The sequence below is a fragment of the Centroberyx affinis genome, unplaced genomic scaffold (genome assembly GCF_046629955.1).
Source record: "Centroberyx affinis isolate AG114_WGS23_722 - 3 ecotype Tasmania unplaced genomic scaffold, CSIRO-AGI_Caff_v1 ptg000967l_1, whole genome shotgun sequence".
In the NCBI taxonomy this organism is placed as follows: Eukaryota; Metazoa; Chordata; class Actinopteri; order Beryciformes; family Berycidae; genus Centroberyx; species Centroberyx affinis.
In genome coordinates, this window is record NW_027279538.1 from 144,285 (window position 1) to 169,219 (window position 24,935).

The following is a 24,935-nucleotide window of genomic DNA, read 5'->3' on the forward strand; positions in this document are numbered from 1 at the left end:
TTCCTTAAGGCGAGGCAGAAGAACAATTACCCAGACATTGCAGTGTGTAAGTATAAATGAACTTAAGTGTAGCTGAATCCAGCATTGGTGTAAGAAGTTTGAATTGTTTGTTGTCTCTCGACCTGATTCCAGCTCAGAGATACCAGGTGTATGAAGATCGTATGACAGCAACGGCCTTGCTGCAGGCCGGTGAAAACCCCCTGTGGTCACTCATATGACAGAGCGTATCACGCTGTCGATACGTGAGATATGAGGCTATTAGCTTTTGTTGTCACCTTCAAAGAGACCACAAGAGGCCAGAGGAGGAGGAATGGAGATCAAAAGCTATCCGCTTACACAGAGGCTGGCCCCTCAGCTATAGGGAAGCAAACCAACAGTGATGCCACTGATTTACTGCGGGACTATCCTCTCCTCACACAAGTTACAGACTTAAACATAATAATCTATGCAGTTCACAGATTTAAAGAAAAATGCTGACAGGAATTTTTTTTCATGTTCAGAGGGAAATAATAAAATAAATTTTTACATTGGCAAAAATATTGATCTTAACAAGTAGTCCAGCATTGAGTCATAAAATCTTACTTTTCTTAAAACAAGTGAAAAAAAAGCAGAGTGAGATGAGTTTACATTTCCATTGCAAAGGTTTGATTTCTTGAATCAAGTGTCATTTCCTGGAGTGATCTACCTTATGCTCCCTTGTTTGGAGTGCAATGATCTCAGCAACAAGTGAAATTATCCACAAGTGGAATTATCTCACCCTATTGACAGAATTTTTCACTTGTTTCAAGACAAATAAGACTGAATGTGACACTAACTTACTTGTTAAGATGGACATTTATTTGCAGTGTAGAAAATACACAAAATTAAATACAGCTGCACAAGTATGTCCAATTAATGTTGTAGCACAAAGCAAATCAAAAGTAGGAAATATATGTCAAATGTATCATCAATTTATTGCACACTGTCAGACACACAATTTATGCACATTGTGACCATGTGAAGTCACAGCCATAAAATTCACCTGGAGTGAAATTCAACAGATCATAATGTGAGCTGTTGTTTCCACCCATGTCACCTGAACTATCAAAACATCTTATAGAAAATATAAAAACATAATTTCATAAAACTGGGGCTCAAACGGTTGGACACATCTCAGCGAAGGAGCATGTTAATTAAACATTACAGGGGACACAGGAGGTGCACGATTGAGAAATGTCACAGCGGGACACCGGCGTCTGACCCTCACATTTGTCTGAGCGTCGGTCGAGGTGAAACCAAAAGCGGTATGTAGAAATCCTGAAGGGCAGCAGACGGCACAGTGTTCCTTTCCAGAGCGATGCTGCGCTCTATTTCCAGTGCCAGTGTATGTTTAAAGCCTGTATTCCTCCTAAGCTCCGCGAGGCCCTGAAATAGAGTGACAAGCTGTCTCCATAAATACAGAGCCCTACGGGGGAACATAATTGCTTTGTGAGCCCATGTGAGGTTCGGGGGCCTTCATAGTGTCCTTCGCTTCTGACGGAGGAATCCCATTGAATCCTATGAGCTCCGGGACGGCACCTTAGCAAGATTATTGCCTTTCATTTTGTGACCCTCTCATTCCCAAAGGTCGCCCAAACAGCGCAGCACAGCGCCCAGAGGCTCTGCCCATGTCCACTTTGACCCCACTGACCCACACACAAAAGAGAAGAGCTATATGGTGACTGTCCAGGGTGTCATGTGGTGTGTGTGTTCATGTATATGTGGGACAGGTCAAGGCCTGCCTTTGTTTATGGACAGTGAGGCGGGGGAGGCGGGGGTAAAGCTAACAAGGGAAGAAACAGGTGGGCCGAACTCTTTTAGATTTTCTCAAGGTTGAGGTTTGTCCAAGGACGCTTGAGATAAGGCTAGTGTCCTGTTGTTCCTGACTTGTTTTGTTAAGAGCAGTGAGCATTTGTGACTGGATTCTTTTCACTTTGCGTCATCGGGCCACAATAATGTGCACTCCTCTACCGCAATGTGTTCTGATGGCATAATGATATATTTATGCCTCATGGGTCCGACAAGGAGTCTAGCGAATCCGTTCGGTTTCGAGACTCCTCAAGTGACAGTGCAGCCTGCGTAGTGGAATGAGCTAGAGAGCATGGCAGTGTATCAACTCCAACAGTTGTTGCCACTGTATAAGCCTCAGGGTATCTCTCTCTTTCTCCTATTCCTCCCCCACCTCATCTCCCCATTCTCATGTTCCAAAACAACCAGGAAATAAAGTGATCCAGCCCTTTCAGTCACACCCACTCGGATCTTTTCTCCTGCCCTTCATCGTTGGTCTGTAGCTCTGCACCGCTGGTCAACTCCACCAGCGTGTACTGACCCACCCTCCTCGTACAGACTGTTGCTGTGGAAACATCTGCGACGGGCCCCACTGATGCCCCAGGGGGCAATCCAAGGTCCCGTCTGGGAGGGGGCGGCGGTTTGAGTCGACTGCGCTTACTAACACGGATGGACCTGGGTGTCCCCATGGGCTCCGGGGGGCAGAGAGCTACCTCGCTGCCGTCTGCCTCTGGAGTCTCCTCCTGGGCTGCGGAGTAGCCGTTGTTCCCATTGGTGTTAGAGCCTAGAGGCCCTGGAGCCAGAGGGACTGGAGAACGAGGGAGAGAGGACTCCACTCCTCCACTCGACCCCTTGCTGCACCGCCTCTTCCGGAAGCTCCCCGTGTGACCGGCTTCTACCTCTAGATCCTGATGGACCAGCGGGACGTTCGGGTCTATCCCGCGGTTGGCCCCGCCGGCCGAAAGGTAATACCGCTCCTCCTCATACATCTTCTGCACCATCATCTTCCTCTTGCTCTTCTGCCGCACCGAGCGCTTGATGGCGCAGATGAAATCCAGCGCGTTTAGGAAAAGAGACAGAGCTCCGGCACCCAGCATGAAGTTGAGCATCACCGTCTTCTCAGTTGGCCTGGAGATGTAGCAGTCCACCTGGGTGGTGCAGGGTGGATGCTGGCACAGGAACCTCCTGGGGATGTAGAAACCAAACAGATAGTAGTGGGCTGCCCCGAACCCTGCCTCCAGCAATATCCTGAACACAAGATGGAGGATATAGGCTCCCGTGAAGCTCTGGGCCTCGAGAGCCATCTTGTTTATGGACGTCTTCCTGAACGACTCCTGGTGGATCTTGTACAGCACGGAGGCTTTGATGTGACCTGAGGCGTCCGGGTCGACCGTGAGGCCATTCGAGACCTTATGGACCACGAAGATGACAAAGATGATGTAGGGGAGAGATACGGTGACGAGCTGTACCAGCCAGAAGCGGAACAGAGAGACGGGTGCGAATAGGTCATAGCACACATTAGCACAGCCAGGCTGAATGGTGTTACACACAAATCGCTCTTGCTCGTCCTGGTAGAGGGGGTAGCCAGCGAACAGGAGGATCAGGATACGGAGGAAGATCATCACAATCAGCCACACCTTCCCTGAAAAACAGGCAGAGAGGATTTAAAATGCACTGGATAAACAATGACACCCTTTTTCTGTTGTTAATGTTGTTTAAGTGGTAATCTGCAAGATCCTCATTTTTTATATTTTGTCTCATATTTTGCCTCATTGCTGTGGTGTTTCTGCACTGTTCTTCCCAGAGATCACCTGTCAATCAAACAGCGTGTCCAGTCCTGTGACGTCTTTTTCCTTGGATTTTCTGTTGATGAAGTTTGAGTTTCTGTAGGTGGCGCTCTTTTCTTTGTCTGTTCAGCCATGGTGGCTATCACTGCTCATGCTAACTACACAGTTCTTCTTCTGTTCATTCCCAACAAACTGCTGTTACTGCTGCTGGAAAATGCATCACTTCCCATGCGGACCTACCAGATAGCGGGTGTTTAGAAGAGCAAATGTAAAGTTTTCATGAACTGGATATAGGTTGAGAATCACTATTGTCTTATATCAATTGGTCATAGCAGCAAAACAGACATTTATTTGAATGAAAAGGTTGCGAATCGTTACTTCAAAGCAATTATTTCTGGTTATGTTCACTGTAAGATTAAACTACTGCAACAATCAAGTTTGACAGGAACATGGGAAGGCTGTTTTGTGTAGCTCTTTCTGACAGACAAATCGGTTCAAATGATTATACAGAGAACTCAAGGCTCTAGCAATCGGCCAACACTCTGTTTGTCTGAGATTTCACCTTGAGCTTTATAGATTCACTGAAAAAACAAAAGCATTCCTCTGCACTATTTTATGAGCTCCTGTCAGGTGCAACAGTAATGCCATACCACCATTTTATTGTTATTTTAATGAGAGCAGTGCTACTTGACATGCATTGAAACAGGGTTGAAAATCACATCTGATTCAAATAAGGTTGAGATGCAAGTAAAGGGGCTGACTGCTTGCTCATTAAATATGTTCTATTTACAGTCGTCAGAATCCAGTTCATCTCTGTTATTAGTGAAGTCAACTCACCCATTAAAGTGATGCTGTGATTGACGGAGATGAAGATGACCTCGGAGGCACTTGGTCCCCCCATGGCTGCTGCGCTCGAGGCCCTCCAAATCCCCCCCCCCCCCGGTCGTCCAGTTCCAGGCCCCAGGCTAAACCCTTGAACCAGCACCTCACTCGCTACCCTAAGCCCTTCTCCTCTTTCCTCCTCCACCCTTCCTACCGAGGGACACACTGGCCTCCAGCAACACAATCACCTCCAGGTGGACAGACAGAAAGTTTCCAACGGCAGCCTGAAACTCCCATCCAATCCTAGGAGGAGTATCTGCCGGGTCCCGGCGGGGAAAATCCACTCTGATCCATCCGAGTCTCCCCAAGTCTCTGAGAGAGTGGGAGGAAAACTGTGAATCCTCCGTCTTACCTCGTCCTCTGTCCCCCTGCAGACAACTGCTCTGTCCTCAGACAACAGAAGACGGGAGCGAGCCCCATTGTGGGTCTATTCTTAACCCACTTCCAAAGGCACGTCGCCATCCTGGCATTGCAGAGATATTTTGGTGCTGGTGGTTGTCCTTACAGGAGAATAACAAGCCTCCTGGATTACTCATTCTAGATTGCTGTATTAAGTTCTCAAGCACAATGGCAAGCATGTCCAGCCAGCTCCATATGTGACCCCCTACCACCTATACAAGCCCTGATAAAAATACAAGGGTTTACTATGATAAATCATCATAACATGATGCAGACCGTACATTTCCTGTTGGTTATAAATTGTGCATTCTCCTACAATTGATAATGGCTTATGATTGATAAGGACCTATATTTCATGTGGATGTGTTTTTCATGATAAATCTGAATAACAGAACTTTTGTCATGGTCAAGAAACCCTCAAACTACAGTATATTAAGCTCAAAAAATGTTTTGGTCTAGGCTTTGAGTAATTCTAACTTAAATGAAGTATTATCATTTATGAATGACTCAAATGGAACTTAAATAAAATTGAATGAATTTAAATGTGTGCAATGTGTGCTCATAATGCAAATGCATTTCAGATGCCTTGGTATTATTAGCATCTAAAAGACCAATTTCCATCAAGATAAAATTATTGAGCAATACGTTATGTGGTTACAGATCTGATAACAGTCTAGACACTTCAAACAATTTTAGTTCTGTTATGTTATTTTGTATGTTTTCCTGAAACTGTGTTTATTTGGACAAAATCAACTTAATCCTTTTTCATAATATCAAAGAGGGTCAATTGATCTCTACTCTATCCGTAACTTGTCTGCATGTCTGTGTCGGGCATTTTTACATGCTCTCATCGAAGAATGCAACAATGCCTGGATTGGCACTTAGTATAAAGTTGGTTTGCATCTTACAAAATAAACAGTAAAATACCTGTCATAAAATGGTATCAGCTAACCAGGGGAGGATGCAAACAAGAGGAAAATGAGACCGAATTGTCAAATTGTCTGCCAGAAAACCTTTTAGCTATCTCTAGTTGTACAGTAGTTTAAGGCATGTGGCTGTTATGAAATGTGTGCCATGTATTTAGATTGTATCTCATTTTATTTTATAGGAACAAATCTTTTGCAAATTCTCAGTGGAGAAAATTTGCAAATTATGAACAAAAACTTGTTAAACTGGTTACAAATGATAACGGGAAGGGACAATCCATATTTAAATGCTTGGGAATGTTCTAAGGTAAAGAAGGGTAAAGTTATACCTTGCACATAGTATGACAATAGAAAAAAATGGAAATGTTTATTGACTTTTTATGAAAGCAAAGCAAATGAAACAGTGAAATGAAGAAATTAGCAACAATACAACACAATACAATACAATACAATATATATCTTTTGATATCACTTGAAACCAAACCAACCAAAGTGATCAGACTGCTGAGTGTTGGACCAAAGTACCAGGTCAGGTCTTAAGCTGAAGCCAACTATCTCTGGTGGACTGTGATTACTGGTCGATGTCTAATCACTTTTTTTCTGATTTCCCAGTCCCATAGATTCCCCTAAAAAACATATTAAACTTTTTTTGACTCGTTCACCTTTACGTAGGAAGTTAATTTATGCAGAGACTATGTTTTTTTTTCTCTCAGAATAGCTCAGAATAGTTCATGTCTTTCGGCTTACTCTCAACACTCTGCTGGCAGGGACTCCAGCAGTGTGTATAGTACAGGGGACATGTGGGTTCTTCACCTCACTGCTGCTTGAGGTTTGCAGTTGATGATTTAGGGGTGATGTGCCACATTTTCCTGGTGATATACTGTATTTACCTACCAGCTTCCTCTATTTTAATTGCGTTGCTTTGTTCTGTACAGGTTTGCTTTCGCCAAAGCCTCCATGACCCAGCTGTACTTGCCCCACTAAATCCTTGTGTCTAAGTCCTTGTTGAAATACTTCTTTAGCAGTCATTTCTGTCCATTTGTTAGGGTTTTCTTAGGAGCCACAGCTGTGTGGCATTAAATATTTTGTATCCCTTATTTAATATTTATTTTTGCAGTGACCTGGTATATGGCATACTCTGGAGAAATGCAGCACATTGGAATTTCTAAACATATCTTAACACATATTCATATCGCTTCACTAATAAATCATCCATCTCCCTCACTCAGAGGGACTCTGCAGGGTTCGCTCAGTCTGTGGCAGCCTAGTTGCTTTCACATTAAGAGTGAAATATAGTAAAATGAAATAAAATGTAAAATGTATTCAAATCTTTTTGTGACCAATTTGTTTTTATTTTTTATTTTATTTTCCACAAGGTTTGCAGGTGTACATCAACAAGTAACCTCTGTCAGTAACGTAACATATAGGTATACCAGGGCATTGATAGACAGGTAAATAAATAAAACAGGAAATAAAAAAGCAAATAAAATATATACTTTTTTTTTCCCTGTAATAAATTCATAACTTAAGCTAAGTTTTAGTCACAATAAAGCCATGCCATTATAACTAAGACAGTAGAAGATACAGAAAAGTAACAGAAAGCATACACCTGCACCTTTGATTGCTCCTTAACCCTGACCTACCCCATCCCCATGGGTCTTTCTCTAAATTCCACCATACATGCAGGATATTTCCTAACAGTACGTTGCAAAATGAATAAGGAAACAAAATAAAAGTAAAAAATTATATCATGGTTCTAGCTGCATTGAGTGCCTCCTTCCTAGCCTCGAGCATAACCTGGCCTGCCCCATTCATCCTAGCAACAGAGAGCTCCATAGATAAAATCTCTATTAAAGAGTGATTCCACTGATAAATAGAAAGAGTGTGCGGTGGTTGCCACCTAACCGCCAACATCTTTTTAGCAACAGTGCATGCTGATAGCCACAGCTGTCTTTGAGTATGGTTAAAATTCTGCCCGGAATCATCATTCAAGAGCATACATTCTGGGGAGCAGTCGATCTCTAAACCAAGTGTTTCAGAGAGACATTTTGTTATTTGTTCCCAAAAACACTCCGACATGATATGTAAAAATGCCCCCCCCCCCAATCACACAGGGTGCAAATGTATTCAAATCTGAAGAGGTTGTGTTTTTTACATCCTCATGTCATATAACTGGAGACGATGCCCCGCTAGACAGCAAATAAGATAAATAAGGCGAGGCCAGTAAGATAAAGAGTGAGTGTGATTTCATACAAGATGACCGGAGTAGAGAGAGATCAGTGGGGTTCAAAAGCAGAGTTCCTTCTAGCTTCTGCTGGGAGTATTGTTGGCCTGGGGAACATATGGAGATTCCCCTATCTTTGTTACAAGAATGGCGGAGGTGAGTCTCTCTAGCAAAAATAAAATTAATGTTCAAATAAGCCTGTGTAGAGCTGTGTATCCTTAGTTCAGCCACAAATTTCCTTTGAGGAAGTTTGCAATCTCCCCTCAGTGTGTTTGTCCATATCTATATGTGTGTTTTCATTTATTGCGTATCATTCATATATGTTTTTTTTTCATTAAATGGCCATTGTTTTTACTTTCTAATTCATTCAGGTGCCTTCCTGGTTCCATATCTTTTGTTTGTGGTGGTTTGTGGGATTCCTCTGTTCCTGCTGGAGACTATGATTGGTCAGTTCACTCAGCAGGGCATCGTCACCTGCTGGAGGAAAATCTGTCCCTTGGCACAGGGTGAGGATGTACAGTGGTTACTTCACCGTGGCAAATAAAAAAAAAATAAAAAATCCAACAAGATAACTTGCACTGATGATGAATGTGTGGTTTTAGTCTGAGTGACTTCAGTACCTTTTCTACAGGAATTGGATACGCTGAGCTTCTGATCCTGTGTTATGGCACCCTTAGTTACCTTACCATCCTGGCTTGGGCTCTGTTCTACCTGGTGTTCTCTTTTAGCTCTCAGCTGCCCTGGGCGAGCTGTGGACACACCTGGAACACAGGTATCTTAATATGAATTTGACCCCTCGAATCCATCTATTTGATTTTCAAAGAAGAATAACTATAACACTGAAAATCATCTGCTTTCCACCAATCAGAGAGCTGCATTGACTTCACCTCACTAAATCAGTCAGCCAACTGGACCTATGGGCCTAACTCTAGCTCTGCTGCCACTGAGTTCTGGGAGTAAGTATAGACCTGTAACACCTGTATAACACCATGTGTTACTTTTCTTAGTAAAAATAAACTTTCAAATAAGCATAACTGATCTCAACTGAAGTCAGTTTGCCAAGATGCTATTTTAGTGTACCATCACGCTGGGGATAGTTAAACCGATATAAAGGTTTGCAAATATAAATCAGGCTGATATCATACTGGCCTTTTATTAAAAATTGGATATTGACCAGTCAGTGTTGTCCACCTCTGATATGAAAGAGATTTCTCCCCAATCACAGCTTTTGAATTATTTTAATGATTGTCATTTTTATTTCAGATGGCTGACCAGAGAAATCATTCTCACTGTGGTGTGGGAAGATTTTACTCGACAGTTTCAGTTTGCCTTACCTTTCTTTAAAGGAATACACCAAGTTTTTGGGAGATTGGCCTGATGGTCAACTTACCTGTCAAGTGATGAGAACATAGAAAGCACAGTCATACATCGGGCCAATCTCCCCATATCTCGGTGTATTCCTTTAAAGCTGCTGACCCACCTAAAATAATTTAATTAGTATGGGTTTCAGTGGAGAAATATAGAGTTTCAATGGTGCCTCAGAGGCTTTTCTGCACTGCAAAGAATCCATTTCTGGGACAAACACTGAATCTTTGTGAGTTTTAAATGTAAAGATATTGAATATCAGTACAAAATATCAGCTATTGACAGCTTCAGTATTGGTATCAGCCAACCACAAACTAGTTCTTATCTAGTGTTTATATCATATGGGAATGTGACTGGGATGGACGATCCACAATCACAGATTATGATCACCGTTAGCTCTGCATGCAAGTTGAATGGGTTTGAATAGAGGATCCTCCTTCATCACAATGTTGATCAATGGAGTAAAAGTAACTCTTTGGGAGCATCATAGCAATGTACTGACTATTCTTTACTCCTGAACAGAAGGGTCATTGAACATTAGAGGAAAAAGGACATTATCAAATGTTGCATATGCCTGGAAATGTGATTTATTTTTTATCTCCCAATGAGGCGACGAGTCCTGGCCATTTCCGGGGGCATTGAAGAAGTGGGCAGTGTGAGGTGGGAGCTGATGTTGTGCCTCATTGCCTGTTCTGCTCTCTGTTACTTCAGTATCTGGAAGGGGGTCAAGTCAACAGGAAAGGTTAGAGCTTCACTACATAAACACACATACTGTGCAACTCAGTGTACTGGAATGCAAAAAAATTCACCTCCAACATTTACCATTGTAAGACATGCTATGTTCTGTTTTAGGTGGTCTACTTTACAGCCACCTTCCCCTATGTCATGCTCTTGGTTTTATTAATTAGAGGACTAACTCTACCAGGAGCTTGGAAAGGGATTCACTACTATTTGGTTCCAGACCCGGACCGACTGGCCGACCCACAGGTGATGCATTCTCAAACACGTCACCTAAATTTAATTGAAATTTTAGAGAATTAATCAGTTATTAATTGCAGTTATATTACTACTTTTGTTCTCTCACATGCTAAGTTTGTGTCACAATTTTTACAGGTAAAATTGATTGAAAATTATTAAAAAATGATTCCTTGTAAAATATCAGAATTTGAGTGATTCAAAAAACGATGTACGACCTGCTTTCCATCCATCATAACTGACAGTCCTGTAACTCTTTCCTAGTGCAGTGGCAAATGTTTGGCCAGTAAGTTGAGCTCAGAGGCACACCTGCATATATTTCCCCTCATATATCTCTGTCTAGGTATGGATGGAGGCCGGCACTCAGATATTCCTCTCATACAGCATTGGATCAGGGCAAACTATTGTTTTAGGGAGCTTCAATCAACATAAATACAACAGCTACAAGTGAGTCGAAACATGGCATCTATACTGATATAGGTTCAAAACAAAATTAAGCATGCATATTGAATGTTTTTAAAGGTGTGGAAGTGATTTGCTGTTGAAAACCTTTCATACATTTTGCATATATTTAAGTTCTGTCTTTATAATTTTGTTAATATCTTACACCGGAGCTCTCTTTGATACAGTGTGAGAAATTAGCCAAACCTACAGCATGTTCTCTGCAGGGATTGCATTTGGCTGTGCCTGCTAAACAGCGCCACCAGCTTTGTGTCTGGTTTCGCAATCTTCTCTGTGATCGGGTTCATGGCTGAGAAGCAGGGCGTTCCTATTAACGCGGTGGCTGAATCAGGTACGCTTCAGAACGGAAACTCCTCTCAGTGTTTTACCTGAGAAGCGCTCAAGCATCAATGTCTGTCTTTGTATTCCAGGTCCTGGTTTGGCTTTCATTGCTTATCCCCAGGCAGTGGCAATGATGCCAATACCTCACTTCTGGACTTTTTGCTTTTTCTTCATGGTCCTGCTATTGGGCGTGGACTCAGAGGTATGACCTCATGACATCCAAGCCTCCTCTTACCCAGCGATAAGATTAATGACTGCCTCACATCTCCTTAGCTTCATCAGCTGTAGCTTACTAATGCATCACAATATTAAATGTCTTGATTTGTGATGCAACGTCTCCCCCCTTGTACCTTTCTCCTCATCAGTTTGTGATGATGGAGTCAATAATAACCACAGTGACTGATCTGTTCCCGATGCTGCTGCACAAAGCACGGAGGAGGGAACTCTTCGTCCTCATCTTCTGTCTCGTCTGCTTCCCTTTCCAGCTTACTTTCATCACAGAGGTAAGCTGCTGTCAAAGTTTGCAGAAGAGGATTAGGGCCACATGTGAAAAATTTGAGTTCTGAGATCTGACAATTCTGACTTCTATTCTCAGAAATTTGACTTTTATCTCAGAATTATGACTTTATTCTTACAATTCACATACATTTTTGACATGGGCCCTAATCCTCTTCCATAAAAGTTACAAGAAATGCGATAATAGATGGCATAATCATGTCTTCTTTTTCAGGGAGGAATCTATGTTTTCCAGCTCATAGATTACTATGCCTGCAGTGGAGCAGGTGTGCTCTTCATGGCTGTGTTTGAGTGCCTTGTCATAGGCTGGATATTTGGTGAGTTTTATTTATCAAATGTTGTACTCGGTGCCAAAAGGGAAATTCATTACATTTTTATACCAAAAGCAAGCCACTCCCATTTACCAGCATCTGTCAGTTACGCCAGGTATATCACATCAGGATTTTATGAAAAAAAAACAACTCAATAATGCTATCCTGCATTCTTCTATATTTTTACTTATGCTGGGATGCATTTTTGACTGTCTAGGAGTGGATCAGTTTTATGACGTAATCAAGCAAATGACTGGACAGCAACCTTGTGTTTTTTTCAAACTGTGCTGGTGTTTCCTCACTCCGTTACTATCGCTGGTAAGTCAGAGAACACTGTGGATCCAGAACACAGAACCTACACAGTCCTATACCAAGCATACACAGCATATACAGTATATGTTAATTATTAACGCAGAATTCCCTCCACACCTCCCCAGGGTTGCTTTATCTTCTACCTGGTGGACCACAGGCCTCTCAGGTTTAACCGTTGGTACGTTTACCCAGACTGGGCTTACGCTCTGGGCTGGACCTTAACACTCTCCTGTATTGTCATGGTGCCGGTGTGGGGGATCTATATGATCTGTGCTGGCACAGGCAGCCTGAAACAGGTCAGAAAACACACCTGTTATATCTTGTTTTCCCCAGGTTCAGACCAAAGTTTATCTTCTGACTAGGAACCTACATAGACCATATTTATCAATGCAACAAAGGAGCCTATTAATTCGTGTAGTGGAATACCAGACTGGTGGCACAGTGTTTCCATATTCGCTCCTTCTTGTTCTTGATAAGGCTAGAACAAATGACATCATAGGACACGAAGACAGGCATTCGTCTGAGAATCTGATTTTCCTCTTCACTACTTTCTCTCTATCAGCATCTTTCCATCGTTTGCCGCTCTGCTCATGATCCATCTCATCAGCAGAGGACCACAGAAAACCCCTCGAGACATGAAGAAATGTTGTAAGATATATGGAATGTGAAGGATTTTTTCTATACAATACTGTAGTGTTAGAATCTTAAGGGATCACCAACATTTTCATCACTTTGATATCTGAATTAAGCCCATCAAGGAATTATGGACGAATCTGTTCACTCTTAAAGGCATAAGTCATATCAATATAGTTTGTTGCAAACTTTTTAAAATAATCTTGATATTTTGCATACATAAAACAGATCTCTAAAAGCTTAGGAGTTGATGCAAAACAAAAACCAAACTTCAGTTTATGTACAGGGATATTATCCCAGCCAAATTGTTGATGGAGCTCCTCAGTACCAATAACAATACTAATTTATAGTTTTTACCATAATTTATACGGTGGTGCTCATTTTTCTTTCTTCTATTTTTGGCCTGCTGTAAACAATGTCCTTTTCCTCCTGCTTGTGTGTGTGTTTTTAGCTGTGTCGACATGTGACTGTAAATGGGAGGGGATCCACCTTGGGTCAGACTAATAAAAATCTTGACCAAACCAATATTTGAATTGCCAACTTCTCTTGTATGGAAGGTTTTGTGACTTCCTTATAGATAAAGTTTTCTAGCAAGGCGTATGACAACAACCTGTCTGGAAATAATTTACTGAATAAGCCTGAGGCACCTGCTATGTTGAAAGACAATGATTTATTCATCTATCCATTCAAACCCAAAGCATTACCATGTCAGAGCTTACCCATAGGATCCATTTCAAACTCATCTCCTCTGAGAAAGAGAAACAGAAAGAGAGGATGGGAGAGAATTACATTGAATTACTAAACCACATGTAAAATACATTTTATACTAGTTTAGTCAGAAATATTTGTTAATGTAATTTTATAGTATCTGGTCTCGTGGTATTTTCAGGACATCAACATGCAGTAATATGATGCTATGAAAAACAAATTTATCAGTGCATAGGCTCAAGACACAAACGTCAATTGAGAGAAAGTAGCATTACTGTTGTCCTCCTGTTGTGTTCCAATTGCTAGATACAGTAAATTGTCCTGAGTAAGGTGAAGCTTATTGTTCTAGCTTATTTAGTGTAAATGTTAATCTCTTACACACACTTAACCACATATTTAAGATTAGTTACCATTTAGAGCTGCTGCGGGTTCTCATTTTCTTCTTTTTTAAATAATTCTAGTTGCTTACTATCACTCCACATAGTGCATGCTAAAGTGTTAGCATGGACCACCAGAACCAATGATCTAGTGGGGACACATGGATGATTTTGGGGTCTGTGCTCTCATCAGTGTACGTCAACATACACCAAGGGGCCAATCTCCCAAAAACTTGGTGTATTCTTTTTCATCCAACGTGCCTAGCATAGCACAGTGGAAGGCCCAGAGAAAGAAGCAGATCTTCCCTATGTTCCTAGCGCTGTGTCTACCTATTATTCCCCAACCAATACATAAGTTCCATGTGTAGTCTAACACAGAACCTTTCTTGTCTGAATTGCTGTGGCGGTAAACATGAGATTTGGTGTCAAAGACATGTGTTGTGTGTGTGTGTTTAAGCTTGGGTGTGAGTTTGCATGGCTGCAAGTGTGTATGTGAAGTTTGCATGTTTGAAAAGGGAACATAAAGGACGTGTGGCAATCGGCTGCTCTGAAGCTCACAGCAGCGCTTCCACGAGAAAAGTCATTGCAGGGAATTGACTCGTGCAGCAATTACCAGAGCAGCAATTGAAATGCAAATCTGGGCTAATACGGGGGATTAAATGTGTCCCTCAGTGACAATATGGCAGAGTGTAATCTCTATGTTACCACTCGCTCTAAGCCATTTAAATGGTTCTTTCTGGGAGAAGAAAGGCCGCTAAGCCATATCAGGTCTACAATACAGTTCAACATATTGTGATACAGAGTGGAAAGCACTCATAAACACCGTGAATGATGCTTTGATATCTGAATGTGTTTGAATGGAGGTTCATGTTGAAGCATCATAGTCAATTTAAAAACAATTAATTGAGAGCATTAGGGGATAAAACAAATATCTTGGTATCGGTTTGTTCTGAGGAAAACCAAAATTGAATGATGGTATTCTGGAACCGAATGAGAAACACATACACTTGGTTTATTGCAAGGTTTAAAAGTTTAATTGTTGCGCAGGTTTTTCTAAACATTGCTTCAGAAGAGAAGAATTGGGAGCAGTTGTTTAAATCATAGTTAAAAACATACAGAGAGAGAAAGAGAGAAAGAGCAGAGAGAGATCTGAGTTTGGCAAACTGAGAACAGGAACAAATGACCGACTCACTGCAAAGGAAATATAGGAAGTAGACAACGACAACAACAATAACAACAGAATACAGTACAAGTCCTTGAAAATGTCAATCAATGAAAAAGAAAAAAAGAGGTCACAGCTACAGCAGTTGTCTGACGTTAGCACAGGAAATCGTCGAGATCGAAGCTGAATTTGTAAAATCCCAAAAACTGTCATAGAAGAGAGAGGAAGAGAAATTGAGACAAAAGTAAAAAGTAAAAACTCTATGCAGAGGTAGAGTTCAGTGCACAAGGCTATGACACACCCAGTAACCAGCCGACAAGACGCCACAGGCCCAAGGTGTTTGCTGTGGGGTTTCTCCGTAGGTTTCACCTCAGGATTTACCATAGGTCACCATTGGTTTCACCATAGTTTACCATAGGGCATGCACGCTTACTTCTGGGTTTAGAAACACCAGACTGGACTGTATGCACACACACACATACAATAAATAGGATACACAATCTTTGAATACCTCTAACAGCTGAACTCACAATAGCGACTCCTGTAACGTTACTTTCCTAAAGACACATTTTGCACTTTTTTCCCCACTCACTCACAGCACCATGCAAAAGAGCAGTTCTCTTTCCGAGTCCCGACACCTTTTCAAATACTTCATGTGCAAGGGGGGCTGGCTGACCGGAGCAGCACATGAAACAGGATCGTCCTTCATTACTTGATTACTTTGGTACAGTTCTGTCCCTTCTTTCATATCGACACTATTGGTCAAGTTTGGAAACCGCGCAAACTTGATTGACTGATTCTCTAGTAACTTGACCAACAACAACAAAACTTAAATCACAGACATGGAAATCACGGTTGAAATGCAAAAAATAAGGAAGTTTGAATGTCAGAACTACACTGTGGTGACAAAGCGGTCGCTGACGTCACGTTTGAATTTTGAGCCTTTTATCTGACCGTTGCATTGTGAAGAAAAACGCATTGCAAAAAATGGCAATCTTAGTAAGTGTTTTTGTGTTGTATTCAGACATTTCCAGCTAATTTCAGGATATCTGAAGCATTCAGTATACTGTATATCCAGTGATGTAGTGATAAATAAAAAGGTTGGTAAACTAGAACATCCAGTTGTTGATCATCATAAAGCAAACAACTACTTATACAAACAAAAATCAGCACGATTTTAAAAGCGTGAATTTATGCTTTCTCCCGTAAAAGATGCAGTCCTCATACAACTTGCATCAGTTTGACAGCACTTACTATGATGTACACCATGGTAAATTCAATGAGTTTAAGTGGGTTTACCCTTCACTACATACCTGTATATATCTTACTCTAGTTTCAAGAAATTTCAAGAAAAAATAACTTAAATCAACTGATGTCTTCAAGAAAAACAGTTAAGTGTTTATGACAGTTTCACTTATTTCCAGTTAATGTCAGAAACAAGTGGCATCTCTTAAAGCACAAACATATAAAATAGTTTTTCTAAAAAACATCTTAAAATAAGCTTGAATTGTCTATATACCATAAATGTGACACTTGTTTGCTAAAAATCTTGGCATTTTTTGCAGTGCGAAAACATTGTAACAAGAAAACATTGAAAAAAATATATTCTTTTAAGTGGTGTCTCCCATCTAAATCAGATTTTCAATACTTCAGCTTCCTCTTTACTTGATTTGTCATAGGAACAAGGAATCAAACATACTTACCATCCCTCTCACCTACAGTAAATACTGATCCAATATAAATATTCTAACATAATTCTCATTCTGTTTTTTACAGTGCGACCTCAGCCTACAGACTCTGCACACTGGTGCTGTATTTACACTGTACAGACAATTTTGCAAAATCTATACAATCTATCTTTTTGTACGCAGTCTTTGAATCATCACATAACGCTTTTCATTCATTTAGGTCCTCTCCGGAACAACAACAACAAAAAAACACAACCCTGAAGAATCATGCTTAGTGGCTTCGTTTTTCTGATTTTCATTATTTCACTTGTGCTGTTTCTTTGTAAGCTGGAAGAACTATAAAAAAAAAATGTTAAAGAAAGGAAAAAAAAATACTTCATAATTATTTGTTCTACTCCTCCAGTACAAAAGGGAAAGAAGTTAATTGTGTTACACTAGCTTATTACAGGCACCACAGGTCAGGACAATGGCAGTGGACAAAATACAACAACCTCTACAGTGTGTCTCACATCTGACTGCGCCTAGTGGACCCTTGTCATGGAATCACTTTCCTCCCACATACAATAATCCCATTGCACGCTTCATCGTATTTGATCGGAAAACAATAAAGCAGTGCACGAATATTGCTTTCAGCGAGTTGCTGTATCCGAATAGTGGCAGGGAGGCCAAGGCGTTAAACAGACGTTCTGTAACTGAAAGGTCACAGGTTCGATTGGCGCTTCGGCTAAATGGCTAAAATATAAATGAACCATAATAAAGACTGAAATGTATTCAATGTGATATTTTGTCAGGGAGGGAAATTTATCAATGCGATCATAAGCTGTACATTGAAGTAACACTGGAATGTTCTTTCCTTTGTAAAACACATGCTCTGCTGTCCTTTTTCCAAGATGTGACGCTCTGGTGGATGGGAACGCACATGAACAGAAACACATCAACAAAACGCTGAAATACAAAGGCCAACAAATTGAGAACATCTCAAATTTAGACTTGCCCGTTACCTGTGTCCAAAAAAACAAACAAAAAACATCTTCTTGTGCTTCAGCTAAGAAACTGACTGAGCCAGAGGATTAAAATGAAAGGAATGTACAAAGCCAACCAGTGATCAGAAGAATGTTTCTCAATTAACCGTACGAGCCGGTCGAGCCTCAGAGGGCCGTTTGGAATGCGGTTGTCGATGTCATGGGTTGTTATTTCACGTTAAGCGATCTCCTCTTTTCCCACCTTTACACACTCTCTCCTTTCGCCAATGTTATTTCCATTTGTTTGGCTTCTTCTGCAGTCAACTTTCACTCGCCCAGTTCAGTTTGGTTCAGCTCAGTTCAGTTCAGCTCAGTTTGGTTCAGTGCAGGCAACCAGTGGGACTTCTTGTATGTACAGCAACCAGAGGGGGTGCAATAACACTCGTAAAAGTGCCAGATTGCGTGTGTGTATGTGTGTGTGTGTATGTGTGTGTGTGTGTATGCCTGTTTCTTTAGGGCAGACAGACGCACTGATCCACAGGACTGCTGCCCCCATGGTTTGCCCCCTTACCAGGCAGAAATATGTCTGACAGGACTATCCATTCCTCTCCTTCGCCCCGCCGGCGGCCGATGTTAGGAAATGATGGCCGGAGCCCACCGCACCACCGCCAGGTTGTCCGCGCTCACCGACCGCTTCTTGGCTGCTTTCCTCAAGTCCTTGTATTTGTCGTCACACAACCTTGAGATGGCCTGAAAGGTCATAGCACGACAGAAATAAGATGGGGATCATGAAAGCTACCATTGCTACCATTTGTTTTAATTACAGTGATCGGTTGAGATGCATCCATGTATATGTACAGTATGTAGGTAGTGTTGACACGGTACCACAATTTGGAGTTAAGGTACGTTCACACCAAGCATTGTTTGGAGTGGGTTATTCTAACTGGTTTACTTCTTTAGTTTGTTTGCTTGGGCAGGTGAGAACAATGCCATTCAAATAACTGCACCAAGATTTTATTACTATTATTTTATTTATTATTTATTTTGTTGCCACTCAGCTTCCTCCACTCTCACTTGCTAGAAAAGCAGCACAGCTATAAGAATGATGAATAGTGCACAATAATATTAAATCATCTGGAACATGATTATCTTGTAAAATATAAGGCTTATGTATGTGTACCTAAACAAGTTTTATGTTCGTGAGTGAAACTTTTATGCATTCTGACAACAGTAAATATGACAAAAACCCTGCAAAAGAGAATACTGGCTCTGTGAATACTCCACTACAGCTAATGTTTCTTAAATCAGGTACTGTGGTACTTTCTCAGTACCATTACTCCATGCAGCACTAGTATAAATTTTGCAACTTTGATATAGTCTGGTGGATTAGCTAGAGTATCACTGTGTCTTTGACAGAGAAAATAGGGCAATGAAACTTCTGCAAACATCACTACTGCTGAGGTTAACAATAATTGCCCAGCAGTAAGGCAGAGGGATAGGAAGAGAGAGAGAGAGAGAGAGAGGGAGAGAGAGAGGGAGAGGAGGGAGAGAGACCATTGTGGCAGTAAAGTTAATTACACAGCAACATGGCCCTACATCCCCTGTCTTTCACCCATCAGAGAACACCAAGTGTGTGTTTTATGTGTGTGCTTTGTGTGTGTGTGTGTGTGTGTGTGCGTGTGTGTGTGTGCTTTGTGTGTGTGTGTGCGTGTGTGTGTGTGTGTGTGTGTGTGTGCTTGAGCAGTAGCACTGTCGAATACTGAGAGCGCAGGCTAATTATCAGGCTGGCCTCTGTTCACTGCATTGCCCATCCTCAAGCCACATTAAACCGTATTGGTATTTAATGAAACAGCTAGGACACCTTCTGAGAGTCTACTTTCACAGTCTGCCTTGAAATGACTGACCTTTAAAAGAAGTTCATTGCTAACTATATAGTTTGCACTGATGGTATATGACTAAACATTTTAATGCAACACAGCATTCAGTGCTATATCAGTGAGCAGAGAGTGACAAACCTTGATTAATAAAAGCAAAAGCATATAATATGTGCTTTTGGGTGACCTGATTCCCCCAAATGTTTATTTGTGTGTGCTACTCATTCATCTCCAGTGTGTATGTTTGCATGTGCATTTCTGTGGTGTGTGTGCAGTTACCTCTAGTTTCTGGGCCTTGTCCCTGCTGAGCGGCTCCAGGGGGAAGCTGAGGTTGTTGGCCTCGGCCAGGGAGCGCAGGTCAAAGTAGTACTTGGCGTAGACGCTGGACGGCACGTTGATGTTGAACTGCAGCAGCTCCAAAAACTGACGCTCCAGCTCATTCCTTTGACAGCACAGAGAGACCGAGGGAGATAGACGATCGGTGAGTGGGGAAGTGAGGCAGCATTTATAGGGCACTTTTGTTTTAGAAACCAAGATGAACAAGCCAAATACAATAAGAATAATTAAGGATAAAACAACCTACATCAAAGCCTGTCTGTAAAAATGTGTTTTCAGGTGATTTAAAAGATGCCTGTCTATGCTCCTCAGGCAGGGTGCTCTAAAGCCTATGGGCCCAGATGGCAAAGGCCTGATTAGCCTTAGTCTATAGCTGAGACTTGGGAATGGCCAGGAGGATCCTGCCTGAGGAGGTCAGGCTGAGCTTCAGCTCTGACAAGCTAAAAAAATTATATTTGGCTAGAAACCAGACCTAGTTGAGACTAAAATTAGTCAAACAATCTAATTTCCATCTACAAAGAAATCCTGTACAGAGAGACAGAGGAAGACAGAAAGAGAGCTGAGAGAGAAAGAGAGTGTTAGTCCACATGAGACCATTCTGGCAAATTCACTTCCATCACCTCACAGAGACAGTGGGAGTTATATTCACGTGTATGGCACCAACACACATGCACTAGCTAAATCCCCAGTACACCCACCAAATTTAAACCTTTGCTCATACTGATATCTAGCCAACACAACCCATAGCATTATAAGAATATTAAACCCACGTCCTGATAAATACTGTTGTCAAGCATTGCCCAGTATTGTCATGCACTGCCTCACTCTTTCATCCCTTTCACTTGAGTCATGACCAAATCATTTTGACATAAGTTAGTATTGTTACCAGCCATCTCTTCTTCCTAGTCTTTGTTCTCCAGCCACACATTTTCTTAGGCGTGCAGCAACAAACTAGCTAAATTTAGACGGCACTGGAGCCAAATTCTGCCTAATAACGCTGGTTCCTTCTCATCTCACCATTCCACTCATCTTACTATCTCTCATCTACTTCTCTTTATCTCTCCTCTTCCCAGACTTCCCTGCAGTTATTTTACAGTCAGGCCTATGTGGATGAACAGTGCTCTGTATCTACTGTGGGCAGAAAGGGGAACACAGCAAGCCCAGGCTAGTTGCCTGAGTAGGGATTTAGGAGACTGAAATTGATCTTCAGTGGAAATCTCTGGTCAAATACTGAGCCACTGTCCGGTAAACCAGCCATACAGGAGCAGAGAATAACCGCATGCTGGATGCTCCTCTCATTGGAGAGCTTCCAAGGCAGGCGGGTTGCTGTCACGACTGTGTGAATGTGATCTCAGCCCATATACAGCCACCGGAGCAGAAAATGAGGGTGAATGCGCTGTGGGTCAGAGGTCGCAGCAGTGGCAACACGTCTAAGGAATCGTGTTCCACCTCAGAATAATCCAGCCGAGATTCCTGTGGATTTGTGACGGATGTGGCATATGGGACAGCATGGCGAGGCCTCATGCTCGAGATGCTTCCTACCCTGTCTTAAGTGCTGTACTCAAGCATTACTCATAGCCATGTCCACAATAACACAACATGGTCCAATCTTAAAGTCTCACACACTGTGCCACCTGAACACCTCCCAATCCAATCTACTGCTATAGAGTTCTCCTTTGCTCCAACTTGAACTGTTTGTTTAACCTTAAAGCTACACTAGGCAAGATTTTTATGTAAAATACACCCATCTACAAAATGTTCAAAGCAATGTTCAAAGTTGCCTAGTGCAGCTTTAATTTAACCAGGTGGGGCAATTGAGATTAAGAATCTCTTTTTCAAGAGAGACCTGGCCAAGCAAATAACTTCATGAAAAAAATAAAAATAAAAGACAAAAAATATACAAAAATGTACATAAGTCAAAATTCACTACATAGGCTAATCACTAAAAATCACTCAAAAGGACAGTGGTCCAATTGTAGATCATCAGAAACAGGAGCCAAATCCCAGTCAAGGGTGCCAGGTTAAGGGGGCAGAGGAGAGGTCCCTACACATGCATCCATACACATGCATCTCTCAACACCTCTTGAACTAGGGCTGACCCCACAAACCAAGGCTATTCGCAGCAGAATGGCCCTGATTCCTTAGCACTGAATGGGAGTGAATGGCGGTCTTCTTATTCTACTTCTACTTCATCTGTTATCTGAGTGTGTCCATTTGTGTTTGTGTGCATTTTCAACTGCCTGTCTATCAATGAAATTCAATGTCTTGTGTGTGTGTATCCAGCAACTCACATGTCCTCCACTGTAATATCCTTGAGGATCTGGCAGTAGTCGACGTTCCAGACCGCCTGGTCGTCCCAGACTTTAGATGCCAGGAGGATGGCGCCCAGGACGATGCGCTTCCAGTTGGCAGGGCAGATGTCGATCTCAGCATATGTCAGGAGCCTCTCCAGATACACCTTGAACAAAGAGGCATGTCACATGTAAATATCTCAGAAAATAATTTCCACAACTTGGGACATACACAGTATAACACATCATTGGGATGGATTTTCCAAAGGGTCAAATGTAGTGAGGGGCCATTTTTGAAAAAAATAAAAGGGGGCATACAAAATACTGCTACATGCAATTTCATGAGTTTGAGCGCGAAGTATTTTTTCATATGCCACAGTTATAAAGTAGACACGATACAACATTTGGATTCTGCCTTTTCTTCCCGTAATATGAACACAATATTATGACAACAATATCACAAATCCCTGTAACTAAATTAGAAAGAGATGAGACGCGGGCACAAGGCCATGAGTGCAGTTTAACACAGTGACATACCGTACACACTGGGTCAGATGAAGGCCACATATATTCTTATCACACATGTGTAGTATGTACATCAATCTAATATTGGACATCACACCTTTTCATTTAAACATGGCGGAGGAACAGCAAAGAGGCTGACCTCAAAGGTTTAGTGTTTAACAGTTTTTATATAGAACATTATTTTCAGTTGATGACAATTTCCAGTTTCACTAGAATGTACAGTTAAAAAAACCTCAAAAATAATATAAATCATGTCAATATTTAAGAGGTTAATGTATTATCAATTCACTAGGTAATTAGCAATTCATACCCAAATCCTTTTTCTCTGTGATTAATTAGCTGTTGCTCTCCCTGCCTAGATTAATTTGGCGAGTTGGTTTGCTGCTAAGTGCTTTGCAGTCTACCGCCTACTCCTCCTCAAGGTAAAAACCACAATAACATGATGTCAGAACCTGATGAAATGCAGCTTCCCTGGAGCTCGCTCATAAAATATCCATGTCGATCGAAACCCTCCGTGTCTCTCCCTCTCTCTCTCTCTCTTTCAGCAGCCAGAAACCCAATTCCCAGTTTCTATAGATCACAAAAGCACATTGAGCCCGCAGGCACCTGTTACTTGTGAGTCGACATGCTTGTATAGAAGCTTTTTTTTTTCGTATCCATTGATCATCATTTTGTTATTTGCCAGGGAGAATGTGTTCTATTAGGTTTTATAGCCCTCGTCCGACATGGGAGCTGTGGTGGTTTGCAGTGCGGAGACCACTGAATGTGTCTGGCTCGCTAATGGAACTCATACTTCATAGTTTTCACATAAAAGCTTATATCTCCCACGGCACCCTCCGGCAACTAATACAACGCATTTCTTGCCTTCAGCAGCAAAATGTTGAGTAGCCTCTCTCTGTGATGAGTAAGTTTATACGATAACACTTTACATTACAGCTACATAAACCGATTCTTCCCAGGGTTATTACAGTTTGGGATTTTTCATTAGCTTTTATTTTTATATAGTTTTCAATTTTTATTTCAATTTCAGTTTAGTTTTAGTTAGTTTAGTGTGGTTTGGGTAGTTTTAGTTTAGTTTTTCTTTTGTTTTAATAAATATTTAATAAATATTACATTTTTGCTTAGTTCTCTCAATGCACTAGCAGACTCAACAGCAATCTGAATTCAGACCGTGTAGCTTAAAACCTTGAATTAATTAATCAAAAACAGGATAGAACAACAATCTACAAAATGCAGACAAAAACACAACAATCTGTCTGTTCAGAAGTGACGAAGAGAGAAAAAAAATGAGTGTGTATATTTAGTCAATCGACCATTTAGAAAACTCCAAGTTTTGTCAGCCCAGATGACAAGTCTGACAAAGCATGCAAAAAGGGGCACTAACAAGAAAACTTCAAAACAGTGCATAAAATGTACACATAGGCACAAATATGTAAATACATGCAAATTTATGTGCAAATTGTCTGAACAGTCCACAAAATAGATGAACATAACTCTGCACATGCACAAAGACAGAAACTAAAAACACTTTTAACAACTAATAACAAATAATGTGACTATTGCTCTTATTTCCTCTTGCTCTGATTATGACAACAATTCGATTAAGCTGTTTACATGCGCAATAGAAGTAAATACCTCTGTGTTTATGCCATGTCACGTTACCCCAACTTTTCAATGTACAGGTTGTGTTCATGTGTTGAACCACAACAAAAGGTCAGTGGAGTATATGCCCATAACCGTGATTCCGATGTGGGCTAGGCTAATTGCCTGGGGTCAAAATTATAATCATGTCAGAGCACTGATCCGAGCAGTATGTTTGTTAAAAAATAAATGTTATTCTGAAGGCATCGTATTTTTTAATCATTTATTTGTAATGTAAACATTGGTTTCTATCAATATGTTTCATAACGATAGTTTACATTGAAGCCTACATGTTCACCTCAGCAAAGGGGCTAAGAGAAGGGTCTTACAGCTATAAACTCTCGGAAAGTAAACTAATGGATGATAATAGTAGCATGTGGTTTGGACAAACAGAGATAGCTATGCAGAGAGGAGAGGGGAGTGGGATTGTGAGAAAGAGAGGAGAAAAAAAG

At 41.3% G+C, this 24,935-nt stretch overlaps 3 protein-coding genes across 3 annotated transcripts; 1 reads left to right on the forward strand and 2 right to left on the reverse strand.

Moving 5' to 3' along the window:
- Positions 1-2,261: 2,261 nt before the first annotated feature.
- On the reverse strand, positions 2,262-4,494 carry gjd4 (gap junction protein delta 4). The gene is made up of 2 exons (XM_071522215.1): positions 4,431-4,494; positions 2,262-3,448 (listed from the first exon to the last, which is right to left on the reverse strand). The coding sequence occupies exons 1-2, from the start codon at positions 4,492-4,494 to the stop codon at positions 2,262-2,264; spliced, it is 1,251 nt and encodes a 416-aa protein (XP_071378316.1).
- Positions 4,495-5,051: 557 nt separating this feature from the next.
- LOC139646251 (sodium- and chloride-dependent GABA transporter 2-like) lies at positions 5,052-13,826 on the forward strand. Its single transcript, XM_071522220.1, has 15 exons — positions 5,052-5,071; positions 8,035-8,180; positions 8,396-8,530; positions 8,656-8,796; positions 8,893-8,980; positions 9,999-10,131; positions 10,242-10,376; positions 10,708-10,811; positions 11,033-11,157; positions 11,237-11,349; positions 11,513-11,650; positions 11,878-11,980; positions 12,192-12,292; positions 12,412-12,582; positions 13,809-13,826. The coding sequence occupies exons 1-15, from the start codon at positions 5,052-5,054 to the stop codon at positions 13,824-13,826; spliced, it is 1,671 nt and encodes a 556-aa protein (XP_071378321.1).
- A 1,206-nt stretch (positions 13,827-15,032) lies between these two features.
- Positions 15,033-22,484, reverse strand: LOC139646253 (cyclin-Y; the record flags this gene model as incomplete). Its single annotated transcript, XM_071522221.1, has 3 exons — positions 15,033-18,566; positions 19,970-20,132; positions 22,318-22,484. Coding segments are annotated over 3 exons (447 nt in total), but the record flags the coding sequence as incomplete, so codon positions are not given.
- Between the last annotated feature and the right edge of the window lie 2,451 nt (positions 22,485-24,935).

Coding starts and splice junctions, on each gene's coding strand:
- gjd4 (XM_071522215.1), bottom strand. CDS start 4,494: ATGGGGGGACCAAGTGCCTCCGAGGTCATCTTCATCTCCGTCAATCAC. Junction 3,449..4,430: donor TCACAGCATCACTTTAATGG/GTGAGTTGACTT, acceptor CCTGTTTTTCAG/GGAAGGTGTGGCTGATTGTG.
- LOC139646251 (XM_071522220.1), top strand. CDS start 5,052: ATGTCCAGCCAGCTCCATAT. Junction 8,531..8,655: donor AATCTGTCCCTTGGCACAGG/GTGAGGATGTAC, acceptor CCTTTTCTACAG/GAATTGGATACGCTGAGCTT. Junction 11,651..11,877: donor AGCTTACTTTCATCACAGAG/GTAAGCTGCTGT, acceptor CTTCTTTTTCAG/GGAGGAATCTATGTTTTCCA.